The sequence below is a fragment of the Danio aesculapii genome, chromosome 2 (genome assembly GCF_903798145.1).
Source record: "Danio aesculapii chromosome 2, fDanAes4.1, whole genome shotgun sequence".
In the NCBI taxonomy this organism is placed as follows: Eukaryota; Metazoa; Chordata; class Actinopteri; order Cypriniformes; family Danionidae; genus Danio; species Danio aesculapii.
The window spans coordinates 34,298,181-34,317,164 of record NC_079436.1 but is presented as its reverse complement, the minus strand read 5'-3'; the positions used below and the strand labels follow the sequence as shown (position 1 = coordinate 34,317,164).

The 18,984-nt window shown below is 34.1% G+C and overlaps 1 protein-coding gene across 4 annotated transcripts in view; it reads right to left on the bottom strand.

The window, feature by feature from the left end:
- The window catches only part of astn1 (astrotactin 1), a 433,021-nt gene that overhangs the window by 294,269 nt on the left and 119,768 nt on the right, over positions 1 to 18,984 (bottom strand). Inside the window, exons 5-7 of one of the 4 annotated variants that reach the window (XM_056477943.1) lie at positions 13,050 to 13,199; positions 8,103 to 8,249; positions 2,240 to 2,407 (exon numbers count right to left, since the gene is read on the bottom strand). In XM_056477943.1, coding sequence (XP_056333918.1) covers positions 2,240 to 2,407; positions 8,103 to 8,249; positions 13,050 to 13,199 — 465 coding nt within the window. The remainder of the gene's footprint in view (positions 1 to 2,239; positions 2,408 to 8,102; positions 8,250 to 13,049; positions 13,200 to 18,984) is intronic. The other 3 variants (XM_056477951.1, XM_056477959.1, XM_056477969.1) reach the window with 3 other exon arrangements.

Sequence of the window (18,984 nt, the reverse complement as noted above, 5' to 3'; positions counted from 1 at the left end):
TTCCACCACACACAAAATTCAAGACATGCAAAATCCCACTGGAATGGCTGAATTTGCTTACAAAATGTGCCACTGTAAATGTTGCCACACCACTGACATGAATTGTTTTGAACTATTTAGGAAAACGTTTAAACTTAATGACTGACTCCATAACAATAAAAGTCAATGGGATTGAAAACAGCGTTGGACTTTCTCCATGTGTAAATGATTTTGGAAAAAAGGTTTTGTTTAATGGAATAATCCTCTAAACAATAAAATAAAACTGGCAGTAAATGATGATAAATGTCTAATGACACTATTGAGTCATTTATTCAATCAATTCATTCAAATAAATGATTCACTCATCAATAAATTAAACTGCTCTTTATATTAATATGAATAATTGGTTCATTTGATTTGTACAAAACACAGATTCATTCAGAATCAAAACACCAAGAAAATGCACAACGTTTCTGCTGTGGCTTTAAAGAAATTTGTTTTCATTGTGTATAAACAGACTTCACTTTATCTAAAACATAACAGAATATAAATTTCTTTTGGCCTGTTCCCACTAAGTGGTACGGTACGGTGGGGTTCGGTACACTTTTATGGCTGTTTCCACTGTCAAAGGGTACCGAATAGCGAACCGTACTGTACCATACCACCTTTTGGTTACCCTTTGCAAAGGATACCTAGCACAATAAAGGGTACCAAAGGCGGAGCAAGATGTGCAGCAGAATGCTATTGGTTTACAGAGATACTGTACGTCACTCGCAGAAGCAGGAGAATGAAAACAAAGGAAGCGCCATTTTTAAAAACACTATAATAATATATACATATAATAACGAGTCATGGTCGACCCAAGCTCAAACAAACCTTGTTGTCCACTTGATAAACAGCCACAAAGCCAAAAGGAACAAAATCTACTGTGTCCTGTTGCTGTTTTATGAGCCCATCTAAAAGTGCGAGTGGTTTCACTTTCTCCAGAGAACTCGCAGCGCATCTATATTTGACATAACAAACTTCTTGAGCTCATATTAATAACGTGCGCATGATCATTAAAGCACTTCTGATATCCGACCCTTTCAGAAAGGGACAAACGCGAGAGTAAAGTGCGGAAAAGCAAAGGAGAAGCCAGAAAAAACAGCAGCAAATGATGTTTCTGCAACATAAAATGAACAAACTGCCACGTTTAACTATTATCATCACCTTTTGGACTATTATGAACTTGGAATGACGGAATTACTTTTTAACAAGAGGTTACATGTGCTGGAGAAGATTTAAGACACATACAGTATGAGAGGTTTGCACTGACTGTGGGCTATATGTTGCGTGTTGTTTTTGAACCCAAATTAGGACTAAATTTATGCTGTGTAGTTTTTCTGTAATTTGTAACATATCGGAGACTGTAAGGGTCTGTATGTGTTCACATATGTTGCATGTATTTATTTATTTATTTTATATAATTGCTGAAGAATAATCATTGATCTGCAGTTTTAATAAATTATGTTCATAGAAAGGTTAGTAATGAACATTTATACACAAGTATTTAGGTGTACAAAGCATCTGTTTTGTGAGAAGTGCTCCTCGTATGATATGTGAATGACCCATACAGTTTTACTTTGACATTTCCTCAAGGGAGAATAACGTTGACTGAAACTTTCTGTCATACACCACGCCCACCAAAAGGATACCCTCTTGGCAATGGAAACGCAAGCCTGATAAAGGTGACTCGTACTGACCTGTACTGTACTGTACCTTTCAGTGGAAACGAGCCATTATTTATCAAACTGAAAATCAGTCACCCAAACTACTCAGGACAAAACAGGACAAAATAGTCTATTGGAGACTTGATTACTTTGGGACACAAATTAAAGACAGAATGGGGTATTTTTGGCCACAATATCTTGAATTGTATTACCATATAACTGCATTCTATATCATTTGAGTTACTGTCCATTGTCACCATTCATTTGTATGAAATGTAAGAAGAATTACACTTGTCTGGAGGCAGTGCTTTAATTATGTATACAAAGTTTTTCTTTCATAAATATTATAAAAATGACACGTTAAAACAACAGCCCTAATTTAGTGGTTTCACAAGGGGGTAAAAAGTTTAGAGCAACTTCATTTAAGTGAGTGATGAAGGAAGTTTCCTAGTTGGCTGAACTTTCCTTTCAAGCATCTTCCTCAGAGTGTTTGCTGCTATTTGTGTCAGCCTTTCTAGATGAGCTGTGTGAAGTGAGGAATCATGTCATACCTGTATCTGGGTCACACTGGTGCTCACAGGGGTCCAGGAGACGCCGGCCACACAGATCATTGACCCAGGGGCCGCTGGCATTCTGCTGGTAGTACAGCAGCACCTGGGCAGGGTTCAGCCAATCAGAGGCGTCCAGCTGACTGCCCTGAAGCAGAACAAACCTGGAACCTGCAAGAGAAGAACGATAGAGGACATCTGTCAGGAGATGTTAAAAGTACATTAGAGAACTCGATTGGTGAGCTCACAAATGATGTAAACTAGACATTTAAAAGACAATTTTTTATTGATGTTCCGATTCAGAACCATAAAGCTAAAGGTACAGATGGATGAATGTATGCAATTGAGGTACAGTCTCATACTTTGTCAAAGGAAATAACAACTTTAATAGAGGGAGTTGTTTTAGAGAGCTATATTTAATCGCTATACATTTTACATTTTTCCTTGGCCCAATATGTACCTGCTATGTGTATAGAAATAATGCTGATATGATATATGAAACACAATATGTAGATGCAAAATATATTGAGTGGATCTGTTTGTAAATCCGACTTTGAAAGTGTCAGTGCCTCACCAGCCATAAACCTCACTGCACATCACGCAGCACTCATGTCTCATCACAAAGTGGCAAACAAAACTGACATTTAGCCTACAATCCTTGCACAATATTCACTTTTATCTGTTATCTCTCTCTTTTGGTAGTGCCTAATCTTAACATGAGATTTTGGAAACCAGATCTAAATCTGGTTGGGTGCGGAATAAAACCTTGCGGGAGCGGGACTAAAAATTCAGTCCCGTGCAGATCTCTACTCTATACTGCTCAGGATAAGATGTTAAACTGAGGTCCTGTCTCTCTGTGGATGTTAAAAATCCCAGGATGTCGTTCAAATTTGCCCACTGACCTCTGTCCATCAAGGCCTCCTAACCATCCCCATATAATAATTGGCTTCATTACTCTGTCTCCTCTCCACCAGTCAGCTTGTGTGTGGTGTGAAGTCTGGTGCAATACGGCTGCTGTCACGTCATCCAGGTGGATGCTGCATATCGGTGGTGGATGTTTTTCCCCAAAAATGTGTCAAGTGCTTTGAGTGTCCAGAAAAGCACTATATAAAATGTAAGGAACTATTGTTATTATTAATTATTTTCTTTTCTCTAATTTATGAAGAGTTTAGATGCATGTGTCTAAGTGCCATATGATTTTTTTTTTTAAATGTACATTTTTTCTCAAGCTCTGTGTATAATTTCAGTAATATCACTTTTATAAGAAAGACATTTTTTTTCTTTAAAGCATAGAGAAATATCTGAACAAAAACAAATGCTGAGAAAAAATGTTAACTATATGGAAACTCCAGATGGCACTTAGATTCTTCATAACTCTTCATATACACTACTGGTCAAAAGATTACACTTCTCTTAAAAAATATAAATTAGGCTAATATACTTCTTAATATCTGTAAAATATATTTTTAAAAGCATCCAAAAATGTCAATATATATTTGAGTTATATTTTTTTAAATAGTAATTATGAAAATTATGGTAATATATAAAAATATGGTATACTATATACACAAATTCTTTTATCATTTGGGTTTAATCACAATCTGTTTCAGTCTGGAACAAAGTAATAATGTTGGCAACTAAATATATTTGGTTTCACTGGCTTCCGGTTCATCAATATAATAATAATAATAATAATAATAATAATAATAATTATTATTATTATTATTATTATTATTATTATTATTATTATTATTATTATTATTATTATTACTATTATTATTGTAATAATAATATTTGGTTAACAGCATTATTAGAAAATGTCTATTTTTAGCACATAAATAAATAAAAATAAATAAATAAATACATAAATAAATAAATAAATAAATAAATAAATAAATAAATAAATAAATAAATAAATACACACGTTTATAGACAACAGAAGGATAAATGATGGCATATTTTGGGTGAACTAATTTTTACTACATAATTTTTTTTATTCACATAGATAATTTCTGAGTTATTCACTAATTTGCTTCCTATAAGCTTTCATCTTATTCATGCGTTTTATGAGTCTTTAAATTATTTATTCAACCTATCAACCAAAGCAACTGTAATTATCCACTATAGAATGTATGTCAAATCAGCAGCACTAAGAGACTCGAGAAAGAGTATTTAAGCAGCATGATCACTTTTCAACTCTTAGAATAAACGTGTTTTATATTTTTAAAGCTAAATCAAAATCATTATAGCTAAAATGCTATTCATTATACACATTCTATGATTCATGATTAATGCATACTGTAGTTGTGGATAAGATTAAAAAAATACATTTAAACTAGAAGCGTGATATATCCTTCTGAATATTTTACAGCCATGAATGCCACACTGAACAGAATTTATTCAGAAAAAAAAAAAAATCAAGTTTCATCATCTCTGCTTTGACATCAAGTTTTACCCTGTAATAATGTTAGACAGTTATAGACACATCTTAAATCTGATTTTTCAGATTCAAAAGGCGAGCTGCGAATCCTTCAAGGCTCCTCCTTTCAGATTTCTTTCACTTAGACATCTATGTGAATGTTAATCTACCCTAAAGCTCCAGACCCCATAGAAAAAGAGCTCTGCATGAAAGACAAAATGACAGATGAGCAAAGCCAGTCACAATCCATCATATCAGCCCAAACTCTAGAAATGACATCTCAAATGCCTATGAGCTGAAAGAAAGAGGGAGAGAAAAGAGAGAAAGGGGGAGATACGAGCTTGTAGAATTGGACTGCAGGTGCACCATTGATATTCAATAACAAGCTCATCCAACACAAACACATCTTGGGTCCAAAGCACAAACAGAGAACCCATGGGGAAAGTGGCTAGTTGTTGTTTATGGCTGTGTACAAGTGTATGTTTCAGTGTATGTAACCTAAACAAGCGCTTTTATAACTTATATTTTTTTATAGATTGTCAATAGCTTAGTTGTAAACTCTTTTTTTCTAGTTGTTTAGTCTTTCTGTCAGAAGCTACTTTTTTTCCTAAAGAAACAGCAGTATCGCTTGACAAAATGCTAGATCACAGTTTTGTTTTCTCTCTGAAATACTCACACAGAGCCAAGCTGAAGAAGGAAATAATCCATCAATAGTTCTTCCCTCTTTACAAATGTTCTCATTCGTTTGTTTAGATTTAGTGATTTGTGTACTGCACTTTCATGTATTGATTTGTTTGTAAGCTACTTTTTTGTATTACCCGAGTTCATCAAAAAATCCAAAGCAATGAGTATTGTGATAGCAAACATGGCAGTTATTAATAATTAATAATAATTAACGTTTGATATAAATAAGCTCATTAAAATGTTCATTTTAAAATAGTAAATCTTATTATTATTCTTATTATTATGTTATTTTTGGTCAGGAAGCTTCCTGAAACATTTCAAATAGATTTCATTATAATATACTTTGGCTTTACAAACTGTAATGACTGTAGATGGCAATTTCTCTAGACTACAGGTGTCAAACTCAATTCCTGGAGGGCCACAGCTCTGTGGTTTACTTCCAATCCTAATTAAACTCACCTGATCAAACTAATTGAGTACGTCAGGCTTGTTTATAACCTACAGGTAAGTGTGTTGAAGTAGGGTTATACTGTGCAGGGCTGCGGCCCTCCAGAAAGTTTGACAGAGTTTGACACCCCTGCTCTAGACCTAAATGATACTGACCATCTGAATCTAACCATTTCATGTCAACACATATTTAAGACAACAAGTTATTATTATATGAACTATGATTAGCCTCAAAATAGGCCTAATATTTTGTGTGATTTTTATTGTACACATTTAGTGCATTGAATAAAACAATAATCGTAAAATAAAATAAAACAGATAGGCTACATGCAAAAATATATATACAAATTACATTACAAATATCATAATCTGTGGTGAGTTCTTGTCACATAGGAGCACATTTTATTTATTTATTTATTTTTTTTATTTATAGTTTGAAATAAAAAAGTTTATTTATTTAACTAAATTACTTCTTGGATTCTGTATCACAATAGTCCATAGATGTACAGTCAAGCCCCCTTTATTCATCCGTGGTCACCACAGTGGAATGAACCACCAACATATCCAGCATATGTTTTACATAGCAGATATCCAGCTGCAACCCATCACTGGGAAAGACCCATACACTCTCATTCAGATACATACACTATGGACAATTTAGTTTACCCAATTCATCAATAGCGCATGTCTTTGGTCTGTGGGGGAAAACAGAGCACCCGGAGAAAACTAAGTAAAATGAGATGTTCCACAAACCGTTCTAAATTTACTTTTGTGTCTGAAGCAATTCGGTTAAGTAATAAATGTAGTTAGTCAATAGATTATTATTTATAATTTATATATATATATATATATATTTTTTTTTTCTCTCCTTTTTTTCTTTTTCTTTTCTTTTACTTTTTTTGTTTGTGTACTTGGTGTTAAATGTTGATGTTTATTTTGTGAAGTGTGTCATTCTGTTATATGTGAAGCACCACCATGTCAAAATTAATTGCCGCATGGGGTATAATAAAGCTTTAAACTAAAAAAGTACATCCAAACAAAATCTGCAAATTATGCAAATTACATAAAAAATTTAATAAGCTGGGCGACGTGGTGGCACAGTAGGTAGTGCTGTTGTAGAAGGTCGCTGGTTCGAGCCTCGGCTGGGTCAGTTGGCGTTTCTGTGTGGAGTTTGCATGTTCTCCCTGCGTTCGCGTGGATTTCCATCGGGTGCTTCGGTTTCCCCCACAGTCCAAAGACATGCAGTCCAGGTGAATTGGGTAAGCTAAATTGTCTGTAGTGTATAAGTGTAAATGAGTGTGTATGAATGTTTCCCAGAGAGAACTGGCCCAATGTAATCCTGTTTACATGAAATGAGCCTGCTCCACAGCAGGTTTGAGCTACCAGAACTGTTGCTATGACAACAACTCTTGCATCAGTTTTGAAGAACGAAACGATCCTGGATCGTGTCAAATCGTCAATAAATAAACCAACTGAGTAATCCACGTACGAAGAACAGACCCTTGAGTAACATCTATGTTGATCCTGGAACGTCATTTTTGTTCGAAAATATAATCCATACCTATTCCCTAGCCCTAAACCATAACTGTAAATTATTCTCAGAATCAGAGAGGAATAATAGTTGGGTAACAATCATGTAGAAGTGCATAAACCTAACCTTAAGCCTAAACTGTAAATGTATGCTTTAATTCTGATTGGCCGATTGGAATGTTGTTCCAGGATCAACATACAGTAGATGTTAATCCAAGAGCATGTCCAACTTGGTAAAATCACACTAATCTATGAATAACTTCAGGTTTGACTGTTTGTAAATGGGATTTAAATCTACAATATTTGACCCAATTTTGTCCAAACGTATGATTCTCCTTTTTCACTAATTTTAAATGTAACAACAGGAAGATAAAGTTCAAATAACACTACAGGTTATGCACCAGGCTTACTGCAGTTGAGCTAACATGCTAAAGCTAACAACAATCAAATCGAGAGAATGCGTGTCTAAAAACCTGTGTTAAAAATAAAATAAACATTAGTATTTAATGCGAAACCATAACATTTAAAAATTCATTAACTGGTACACAGTGTACGGTACAAGAACACGGTGTATAGTACATTGTTTCAAACACAACTAGAGACTATGCATTTGTGTCCGATTGTGCTTTGATGCTTTCAAAACACATCTGTGATTTTCACCAGGGACAAAGCAGAAGTCGGTGTGACATTTGCTTTAGTACAGTAATAGTTATGGTGGAAGATGGGGGGCTGAGGAGCCCCGCTGTTCAGGGGCCGGACAGGAAGTAGAGCGGGTGATGAGATTACCGTCTGCAATGAGGTGCTCCGGTACGTGGAGGATCACTCTGACGTTCAGGCTACAGGAAAGGTGAGACGCACAGACCAGGCCGATCACACAGCTCACCACGCTGATCAAAGTGAGGGTGGTCTTGTTGATAGGACTCCGTGGGGAACCTGAGGAGAAGACAGAGAGAAAGCAATAAACGAGCGATGCTACAAGTCTGGAAAGTTCACATTTTTATGTGCATGTCGGGAAGGCACAAGGGAGACAGTTAAAAAACAGACCACATCAGGGTTGGTGGTCCATGAAAGGAGCACTGGATCAAACCAGCCAGCCAAACTCTGAGAGCGCCAGTAGCTCTGGCACGAATAGAGCAGTGGGGAGATAACGGTTTACCTTTTGATGCATGCTGCTTTTATGCTAAATACTGCAAATGGCACTTTTTTTGGGGGAAAAATAAGTTGTTTTCCATCCATTTTTGTGTGATACAGCCAAGCTGGTTTGGTGTAGTGCTGTGCCGTACATCTGTTACATGTCAAATCAAGGCACACAACATTGCTAGTGGTGTATGAGTATTATAATACAGCAGAAAGACATTAACGACATACAGTCACAAATGTACGAGGACACAAGACAACATATGAGGACAAAACACATCCTTAATTCCAATTCTATACATTTTGACAGTAGGACCTCTTGCCATCATGTTTTAATGATGTGGTTCGCAAACTGGGGGCCGCGGAATAATTTCAAGGGGCCGCGAGAGTGATGTAAAAATTGCTTAATTTTCAGTGATTTAAAATAGATATTTTAAAGTATTACAAGTAAAAGCTACAAACAAATATTGTCACATATTTTTAAAAGATATTACTGATTTTAAAAAAAGTGAATCGAACATCATAACTGTGCAGTGACTAACTCGCTAGTTATCACTACAGCACGCATCTACTTTGACTAAGCATAAGAGCAAGATGCCATCAGACCAAAGTAGGAATTGTCAGAAATATTAGGACGAATTCATAAAGTATAGATTCGCTTGCTCTAATGTCAACAGTAACCATTTACAGGTAAGCCAAAATTAATGTAATATATAGTAAATATAGTTAAAATACTGTGAACGTCTTAAAAGAAGTTATTTTTAATGTGTGTATATGCTTTGGTTGTTGGGGGGTGCGAGTTCTTGAAGATCTTACATCGGGGTCGCTGGCTTAAAAGTTTGAGAACCACTGTTTTAATGCACTGGATACCTTTTCTTTTTTCAGCAACGCAGAGTCAATTATTTTCAATAATTTTCCTTTTGTGTCATAATGCATTTATTTGAATTAATTATTTGTATGTGTTACATGGATCTGTTTTGTTTTTGGTATGGTTGTGTGCTTTGTTTCTGCGCTTGTCTGAATTTTTTGTGGAGTTTGCGAATGCTTGTCCGGATTGGATGACGCAGGTGACATCATTGGAAGTCCCTGTGTATAAGGCAGATGGCTATGCCAGCTCACTCTCTCTATCTCTCTCGCTCTTACACTGTCTGGTTGGCGGTGTGGCCAGAAGCACTCCGCATAGCGCTCTTTTCATTACTATGTTTTTGTTTAAGTGCCCCTATTATGGGTTTTTGTAAATAATCTTCCATCCATTGTGTAACACAGCACTAAGTAAATGAAAACATCCAGCTGAGGTTTAAATCTGAAGTCTTTAAAACTATTGATTCTTTAAAGAAATAGTCGACTCAGAGTCTAATAAATGAATCAAGTTGGGTTTGGATCTTTTGCTTGAATGCGTCAACGTCGACACGGTACATTACCAAATATGTAGTGCCAGTTCTGGTAAAAAGTGAATGTGCCTTTCACTTCAGACACTAGCGGATTGTGGGGAATCACGACTGATCATTACGCAAAGATGACGATCACTGGTAGATGGAGATTCGGCTGCGGGAATAAAGGGTTAAAGTTCATTTTCACAACAATGCCACAGTATAGCTAACCTAGTGCTGTGTTTGTTTCTGTCATTATTCTGACTATAATTGTCAGACTGTTGTGTATGGGACTTTGTCTGACTTTGACAGTGTCAGTAACAGTTACAGCTCATATGGATCAGTTTCTTCTTTCTCCGGATCATAATATGCAAGTATAATTAAAATTGTTGTCTGTGTAATAACTCCCCTGAAAGAACAGCTATAGTCAGGGAACAGGTTTGTTTAGCTACCATATCTCCGAAAATATTTCTTGTTGAACCTAAGTTTAAGACAGTTCTGAAGAAAATAATTGGTCCAAACAGGTACCAGAAAGGCATACCTAATAAATTGGCAAGTGAGAGTTAAATGTATCAATGATAAAATATGTGGCATGCCATTTGTGTCTGTTTCAATGCCAAAGGTTTCACCTTGAAATAAAAAGAGTGATACAAAATGTGGACCCAGTGCATTAAAGGTAATCTGAGGACCTTCACAATAAAAGTTGTACAGCTCATAAAAACAAGTGATGTTTAAAACTGTTACAAACATTTCAGTGTAAACATGAACATGCAGCAGACAATGAATTACCAACAATAAATTCAGATGACACACATATGATAATAAAGACAACTTGTTTACATGAAGTGTATGAAACATACTGTACAGTATAGAATAAATCAAAGGAATGAGTCACAAAGAAGTTACAAATTGCATTAATGCTGCAACACATGTATGAAAGGAGGGACCACAGTTTCGCTAAATATTATAATATACAATAGATACTTAATACATCCTTATTTTAAGTGTATATGTTATCTGGATAGGTTGACTTTAAAAGAATTAAAGACAGATGATTGAAAGAAAATAAAAAGCATTGATTCAATCATTTGCACGCATCTTCCCTGATTATTTCTATTCATATAGAAATGGTTACATAACCTTATGGGCAGTTTTAGGAATCTAAAATCTGTTTCATGCTTGTTATATATTCACTAGTGCTTTATTAAGTTAAGACTGACGCAGGTAAAACAAACTGTGCATGGTCTTCTGTACAGCCAATCTCATCTTTTAAGGACTAATTACAGCAAAGAAAAATAAAAGATTTACAATAAAGTAAGAATTTAGTGTAAAAATAATTGAGTCCCCTGAATTACATTGTTTTTGAAAGATTTAGAAGGCTGCTTTACATATTTAACTTTAAAGAAGTTAAATAAATGCCAGCATTTAGCATTTAACTTAAATAGGCACTAAATATTATATATTTTGTATACATTTAAGATATACAGTGCTCAGCATAATTTAGTACACCCCAATTTCAAAATTAATATTTTTATCCATTTCTCAGTGAATATAGCCAATGTATTTTGGTGCATTTAAACAAAACAGATTTTTATTAAAATAATATTTTAGTCACCGAACATATTTAGAAATTGAAAGATAATACAATTCAATTCAAGCTAAATATTGCAAACAAAAATTACAACCTACAAAATTTCAACTAAATGTTTCTATTTTTTGCTTCTCTTGATTTTTCCTCTTTTTAAATTTTCTCTATAACATATCTATTTGGGCGTACTAGTTTTTGGACCGTTATTGTAAGTTATTTTGTGAGATAAGCTCCAGATTTGGCTTAAGTAGTGACTAATCTAATGTTTATGCACAAATATATTGTATAGCTTCCTATTAAAACTATTAATTTAAAAGATATGTGAGAGGTGTACTTATTTATGCTGATCACAGTGTGTACGTATGGATATATGCATGTATGCATGTATGTATGTATGTATGTTTGTATATATATATATATATATATATATATATATATATATATATATATATATATATATATATATATATATATATATATATATATATATATATATTTTTTTTTTTTTTTAACTATTATCAGAAATATTTTGACAGGCTTTAGTTTGTTCAATATATTTAGATATATACAGTATATGGAGAGAGAAACATAATATTATAAATATATATATATATATATATATATATATATATATATATATATATATATATATATATATATATATATATATATATATATATATATATATATATATATATATATATATATATATATTTGAATTAAAAGTATATATAATACATATTTAGCATCAGCGGTTACATATTACTGTACCATCATTTCTTTAAAATTGACAGCTCATATTAACACTTAAATATGTAAATGCGCGCAAACATGTCTATCAACACACTGCTCTCTCCCAGTAACCAGTTCATGCAGCGATCCAGGAGAGGAAAAAAAGTGACACGAGCCATATCTATTATTAACTTAAGTCCAATTAAAGGTGTTGTTGCCACAGCTGACTAGTAGTGTTTTTGACAGCTACAGGGTTTAAGCATTTGCAATTAGAGGGAGAAAGTATTAAAGCTAAGTGATTGTCTGTTAGTTGGCTTTCAAGCAGAAGTTTAGGGAGCTTTGGTCCCTTAAAAAATTGCAATATAAACACAGGGCTCCTCAGGGGAGCCACTCCAGCCATTAGCGTCTGACAACACAGTCCAACTGTTTGTCAAATGCTCTTATAACACTTAACATACACACATTTACTGTGCTTAATATTGAATTGTGGTCTACAGACTGAGCTGCTAAGCTTAAGGTGCTTAAATACTTGTAAGCTCGCATTTAGTCTTCATTCACTTCAGACGACGTCCACAGAGTCTTGAAAGGCTCTGAAGAGTTTTCTTAGCAAACTTAAAAATTGCTTAGGGACCCTCAGTCCAATTTAGAAGACAGCTAAAAAAATGTTAAGCATTTATGCGTTCTTGTAAATTGTTTTAACACAGTATTCAACTGCAATGTCAAATCAATGGCAAAATCTCACACGAAACATCATGCCTCGGTTGGTGAGGAAGTTGTAAGGCGAGTCGCTTCACAACTAACACTTCGTTCGGTTTGAGAACGAAGTGCGACACAAACACTGAATGGCCACAGTCAGTGCAGGCGATGCAGGTTGAAATCATGCGATGGTGTGGAAGTCCTTCTTACCCCCAGAGCCCCACGCCGAGTTGACGTTACCATTTCTCATACCTCGACTGCGTCGGCGGCTGCGGTTTGGGTCGGTGTAGAAAGTCAGCTGAGGCTCGCTGTCTGCCTCTGTCCCAGAGTCTCCATCCGGGTTCAGGAAAGTTGAACCCGCTGTAGAATTCACACAAAAATCATCCATCAAACCAGATTAAATGTCGACCCACTAGACAAACCGGCAAGTTATTTTGTGTGTGAAATAACCATACACAGTGTAGGTAAATATCATGTCGGTCCCAAAAGAAAAGAAAAAAAATACAGAATGAATTGAAGGGGAAAAATATATTTCATCTAAGATTTAGCACAATATTTGCAAGCCCAATGTCCTCATAAGGGTGTGAAATTGAACAAATCTGACAGCATGACAAAAGGGTGATTTTTGTCTAATTGCCAATCACTTTTGTTTACTTATCTAGCATTACTGATTACTACAGCAAGTAATTATAAAGAGCTACAGCTAGATACATCAAATTGGAATAATACTTGATTATTTTTAATGAGGAGATATCTTACAGATAATGCAGAAAAGCCAATGTCAAAATGGTTGTTAAATTACACTTTAAGGTACTTTTCACTTGCATATCATCTCACAGTTTTCATCAATTAATTAAAAACATGAAATTATAAATTAATTCTACAAATAAATACTAGTTTACAATTGTTCTCATGTTTCTGTCAATCTTGTCATATTTGCATTAAATTTGCAATACACGTTTAAGACTGTAACTCGGAAGTGACATTTAATGGAGGAGAAGCTGACAGTGATCAAGGATGCGTTCTATCATTGAAGTGTATGATTTCATGCTTGTTTTTGTAAAAAAAAATTTTTGTCATGCCCTGTCACATTTTTTTATAAGTGAAGTATATATATTTATATACAAACACACACATACTTACACAGTTGAAGAATTATTAGCCCCCCTGAATTATTAGCCCCCTTCTTTATTTTTTTGCTCAATTTCTGTTTAACGGAGAGAAGATTTCTTAAACATTTCTACACATAATAGTTTTATTAACTCATTTCTAATAACTGATTTCTTTTATATTTGCAGTAATGACAGTAAAAAAATATTTAACTAGATATTTTTTCAAGACACTTCTATATAGCTTAAAGTGACATTTAAAGGCTTAACTAGGCAGGTTAAGTTAATTAGGCAAGTTATTGTACAATTATGGTTTGCTCTGTAGACAATCGGAATAAAAATACAGCTAAAAGGGGCTAATAATTTTGTCCTAAAATGGTTTACTAAAAATTAAAAACTGCTTTTATTCTAGCCGAAATAAATCAAATAAGACTTTCTCCAGAAGAAAAAAATGTATCAGACATGCTGTGAAAATTTCCTTGCTATGTTACACATCATTTGGGAAATATTTAAAAATGAAAAAAATAAAAATAAAAAATCAAAAGGGGGCTAATAATTCTGACTTTTGATTTATATATATTCCCATAATGTGTAACGGAGCAAGGACATTTTCAAAGTATATTTGATAATATTTTTTCTTCCAGAAGAAAGTCTTATTTATTTTATTTCAGCTAGAATAAAAGCAGTTTAATTTTTAAACACCATTTTGAGGACAAAATATATATAAAGGAAAAGGAATAAAAGTTATGTCAAGAATTGCTTGCTAAAATGTTCTTTGTGAAATCAAAAGCGTTTCTTTTATGGCATCATTGTGAAACAAAAATGTTACAAATTTTATTTAGCATTTCATTTTATTTATGTAACTTAGTACAACTATTTAAAAGTTCAGGGTTAATAACCTTTCGTAAGTCTTACATGCATCAGTGACTAATACAATCAAATTGTACATATTATTTAGATTTTTTGAAACAATCCTTGATGGATGATTTTTTTTAAGCATTCTTTACGTAATATAAAGTCCAAAAGAACATTTACTTGAATTATAATTCTCAAGCAACATTAACAATGTGTATTAATCTAACATTAGTTTAATGCAATTGTTAATTGATGGATAAACGTATTAATTAAATCTTACAGACTCCAAAGGTCTGAACAATAGTGCACATAAAGAAATCATGCTAGATTATATCAAGGTTTGTTTACAAACAAAGTTAGAATGAAAGCATATAAAAATTATACACAATGATAAGCACAAGCTGTTATACAGTAGGAAGAAATATTTTCATAATATCACCAAATAATAATGTTTTGACATCCCATAATTGCACTGTAAAAAGATCTGCGAAGCATTCAAATACAAGATATATAAAATACATTAGAAATGGCATAATTGCAAACATACATCAAGCACCCACACACACACACACACACACCAATGTGAAATGCAGAGTATAAGCCAGAACCCGTACAGTAATCATTGCTCTGTGAGATGCACTTCACCTCTCAGAAGAGTAAGGGGTAAATATAAGTAATGAACAGGAGGTAAGGAGTGTGACTGAGATAAGAGATGCACGCCTCCTTGGACTCTTTCGCTGTGCACAAAAGACACAATTTACCCGTCAGAGCTAGACAAACGCTTTCATTATGCAGCGCGTGAGGAAGAGATGCATGAGCGCACTGACCCGTGCATTAGACTGACTCACAATGATGAGAAATAATGTTTGAGTTACTCCGTATTCACACAACAGTGCGGCTATCCATTAAAAACATCTTTGCTGGTGCAGGGGAGATTCAAGTAATTATCATTTATAGATGAGCCATCTGCATGGAATGAACTGAACGATGCTTATTTTTGTAATATTATTTCACACCGCCATAAAACAACACATGAAATATTCAAAGCTGTGATGCAAACAACATGCTGTTTGGTTTTACAGTGAGTCTCAAAAGGGCACCGTTCTGAAAGTAAGCATTTTATTTTAGCACATCAAAGCTTTACAGTGAAATGGTATGACGTTCAATCAAATTATTTGCAAATGGAACCGGAAAGATGGATGAAAGAGCACAAAAACAATGGGAAAATGACAGATGTCCTCAAAATGTATTCTGAAAGCCTTCTGAAAGAATAGTTTTATTTATATACTGTAGTCAACAATGAAAAATGTTTTTGAATGTATCTTAATGTTAATTTTAACATTAACTAATCTGATTTTATGATTGACTTTAATACTGTATTAGTCAAAATTATTTAACAGAACTGAGCAAACGTACTAACACTGAACATCTTTTCAATTCCATTATTAAGTAATGTTAACCAAGTTTACTAAACATTGTGACAAATAGGGCACTATTTTAATGATCTAAGCGCAAAGTCTAAAGCCTATTGAAAATGGAAAAACTGAACGCTTCACCAGCGAGAAAACAGTTAAACAGATCACCTGCAGCAAGAATAAAGAACAAGCCTCCTCCAATCGGCCTCATTACTTATTTTTACTTGACTTTTTACTCTTTACTTTACTCCTTTACTTTCGTGGACAAGGAAACTGCACTGAAGACATTCATTAGCCTACATATTTAATTTTGTTTGTTAAGCGCAAAGATTTGTTTCAGTTCTAGTTTCCAGCAAACAAATAAATGAACAATAACAACAAAGTGTGGTCAATAAACTGTTATATCCAAACACACGTCCTATTCCTATGTCCCATATGGCGATGCATACATCTCCAAAATCCGACAGAAGGATAAATCTAAATTAGTTTTTATTAAAACAAATATAAATATACATATCATAAATACTACTACTACAACTACTAATATTATACAAATGCAAATTGTTATGAATAAATTGAACTCTTGGCACACAACTAATGCGCTCTGCGCTGGACTTTTAGATGGTCAATGGTGTACTCTATTTCAGTCCTCGAATAAGCAACGCGTCAACAATGCGCCTTAACACACCTCCTTTTTAGACCAGCACACCTATTTACACTAGAAAATCACAACAAATCGCGCTAAACACGTCTTGTGCCTTATTGAGCTGGGTGTATGATAGGGCCCCTAATGTTAGCTAATGCATTAGACAATATTAACTAGTGGACAAAAGTGTAAAGTATTACCAATAGTTCTTTTTTATAAATTGTGAACAACCTCCACTTGAAATTTCAACATTATAAATGTATTTCTCTCATATAATTATTTAAAAGAAAAACAAAACTTACTGACCATGGAACTTCTGAAAAGGTGCCTCTAAAAAGACCAAATTCCCGAAACTCCACATTTTATTTTAGCAACTCTCTGCACTGAAGTGCAATGGGGTATATGCATACAAATTTTTAATTTTAGCCAGCCAGCCTCAGCGCAGTCTTTTCATTATAAAATCATCATGTTTAAGGTCTAATTTCTTAAAAAAAAATCTATGATCTTCACTGCCTGATAGGTATACGATATAAAGAAGGTCTCAGACTGGACAAGAAGCACTGCATTAAACTCCATTTTCCCACACCATGTCTTTATATGACAGTTTATTTTACCAAGTATTTTCAATGGAGTTTCTGTGCTCCCCTGTTGATCTTGACAGCAGTAGCGGTTACGCAGTCTTTCTCGTTTTACGCTTGAACTAAATGAATGCTTAAGTCTATTTAACTGAATGTATTGTAATTATATTACAGCACCGGTGCCATAAATGGAACCCTATGAAGTTGAAAATAGTCACATTAAGCTTTCACAGGACGTTTATCATTGTCTAAAAAACATTAGCTGTCCATATACCTCGTTAAATGACAAAAGGATTCACAAGTGACACTATAAACAATTAAATAAATACTAAACTGTTTCATTATCAATATTGTTGTATGCTCACACACACATACAGTGAATAATTATTAGCCCTCCTGTGATTTTTTTTCTTTTTCAAATATTTCACAAATGATGTTTAAAGGGTCATGAAACGCCCTCTTTTAATTCAATCCTACCTTTTATTTCAGCTAGAATAAAAGCATTTGTTATACAGTGAATTGCCTAATTACCATAACTTGCCTAATTAACCTAGCTAATTAACCTTTAAATTGCACTTTAAGCTGAATACCAGTATATTAAAAAAATATCTAGTCAAATATTATGTACTGTCATCATGGAAAGATAAAAGAAATCAGTTATCAGAAGTATTAGTTATTAAAACTATTATGTTTAGAAATGTGTTGAAAAGCACATTAACTTTACGTTACTAAAAAAATATACAGGGGGGTTAATAATTCTGACTTCAACTGTACACATGCACACACATTTACACATACACACTCAATTGGTACTGGCACTGCTGACTTAAACCTTTAAATAATTTCCACTGTAAGTTATCTGGGTTTTTTAACTCAAACACAGCTTTCAGACACTCTTCTGAAAACCATATTTTTACATACATTTAGTGCCTGGTTAAAATGAATGTCGGATTAATACACGGCAAGTTTTTGTGCTTAAATACCATCCTACAGTTGAGTGAATCTGACCCTTTTGTTCCAAATGCCTTAAAAGCTACAACAGTAAAAGTGTCTCAACTTGATTGAATAACAGCAATCTAACAAAAAGCTGATGAAACACCTGGCATTTAAGACTTCAAACACTAACAACATTTTAAAATGACACATGCCAGCATGCCAGTTGTTTTGTTTTGTTTTTTTGTCTTGGTAACAAATGAGAACAAAAGAAGCACCTTCAAAGGAATTAAACCTAGTAAACCTCACAGAGCAGGTGAGGATTGTGCGCGAGCCTCCACAATTAGGCAGGGGCCAAAGGTGCAAAGCTCCGTGGAGGGGAATAAAATATGAGCTCGTTTAAATATTCAACACGGAGCGCCAACAGCTTTTCGGCATGCAGTGCAGGTGCACACGCCTCCTGCAACGAAAAAAAAAGTTATTTTGCAGCACCGTTCGGGCTGCTCAAACTCAATCATTTGCAAGGTCTTGGAATCAGAATGTCACCAGAATGATCGCAAAATGAGGAAAGGTGAGGTACAGACATCTACGCCAATACCATTAACCTAC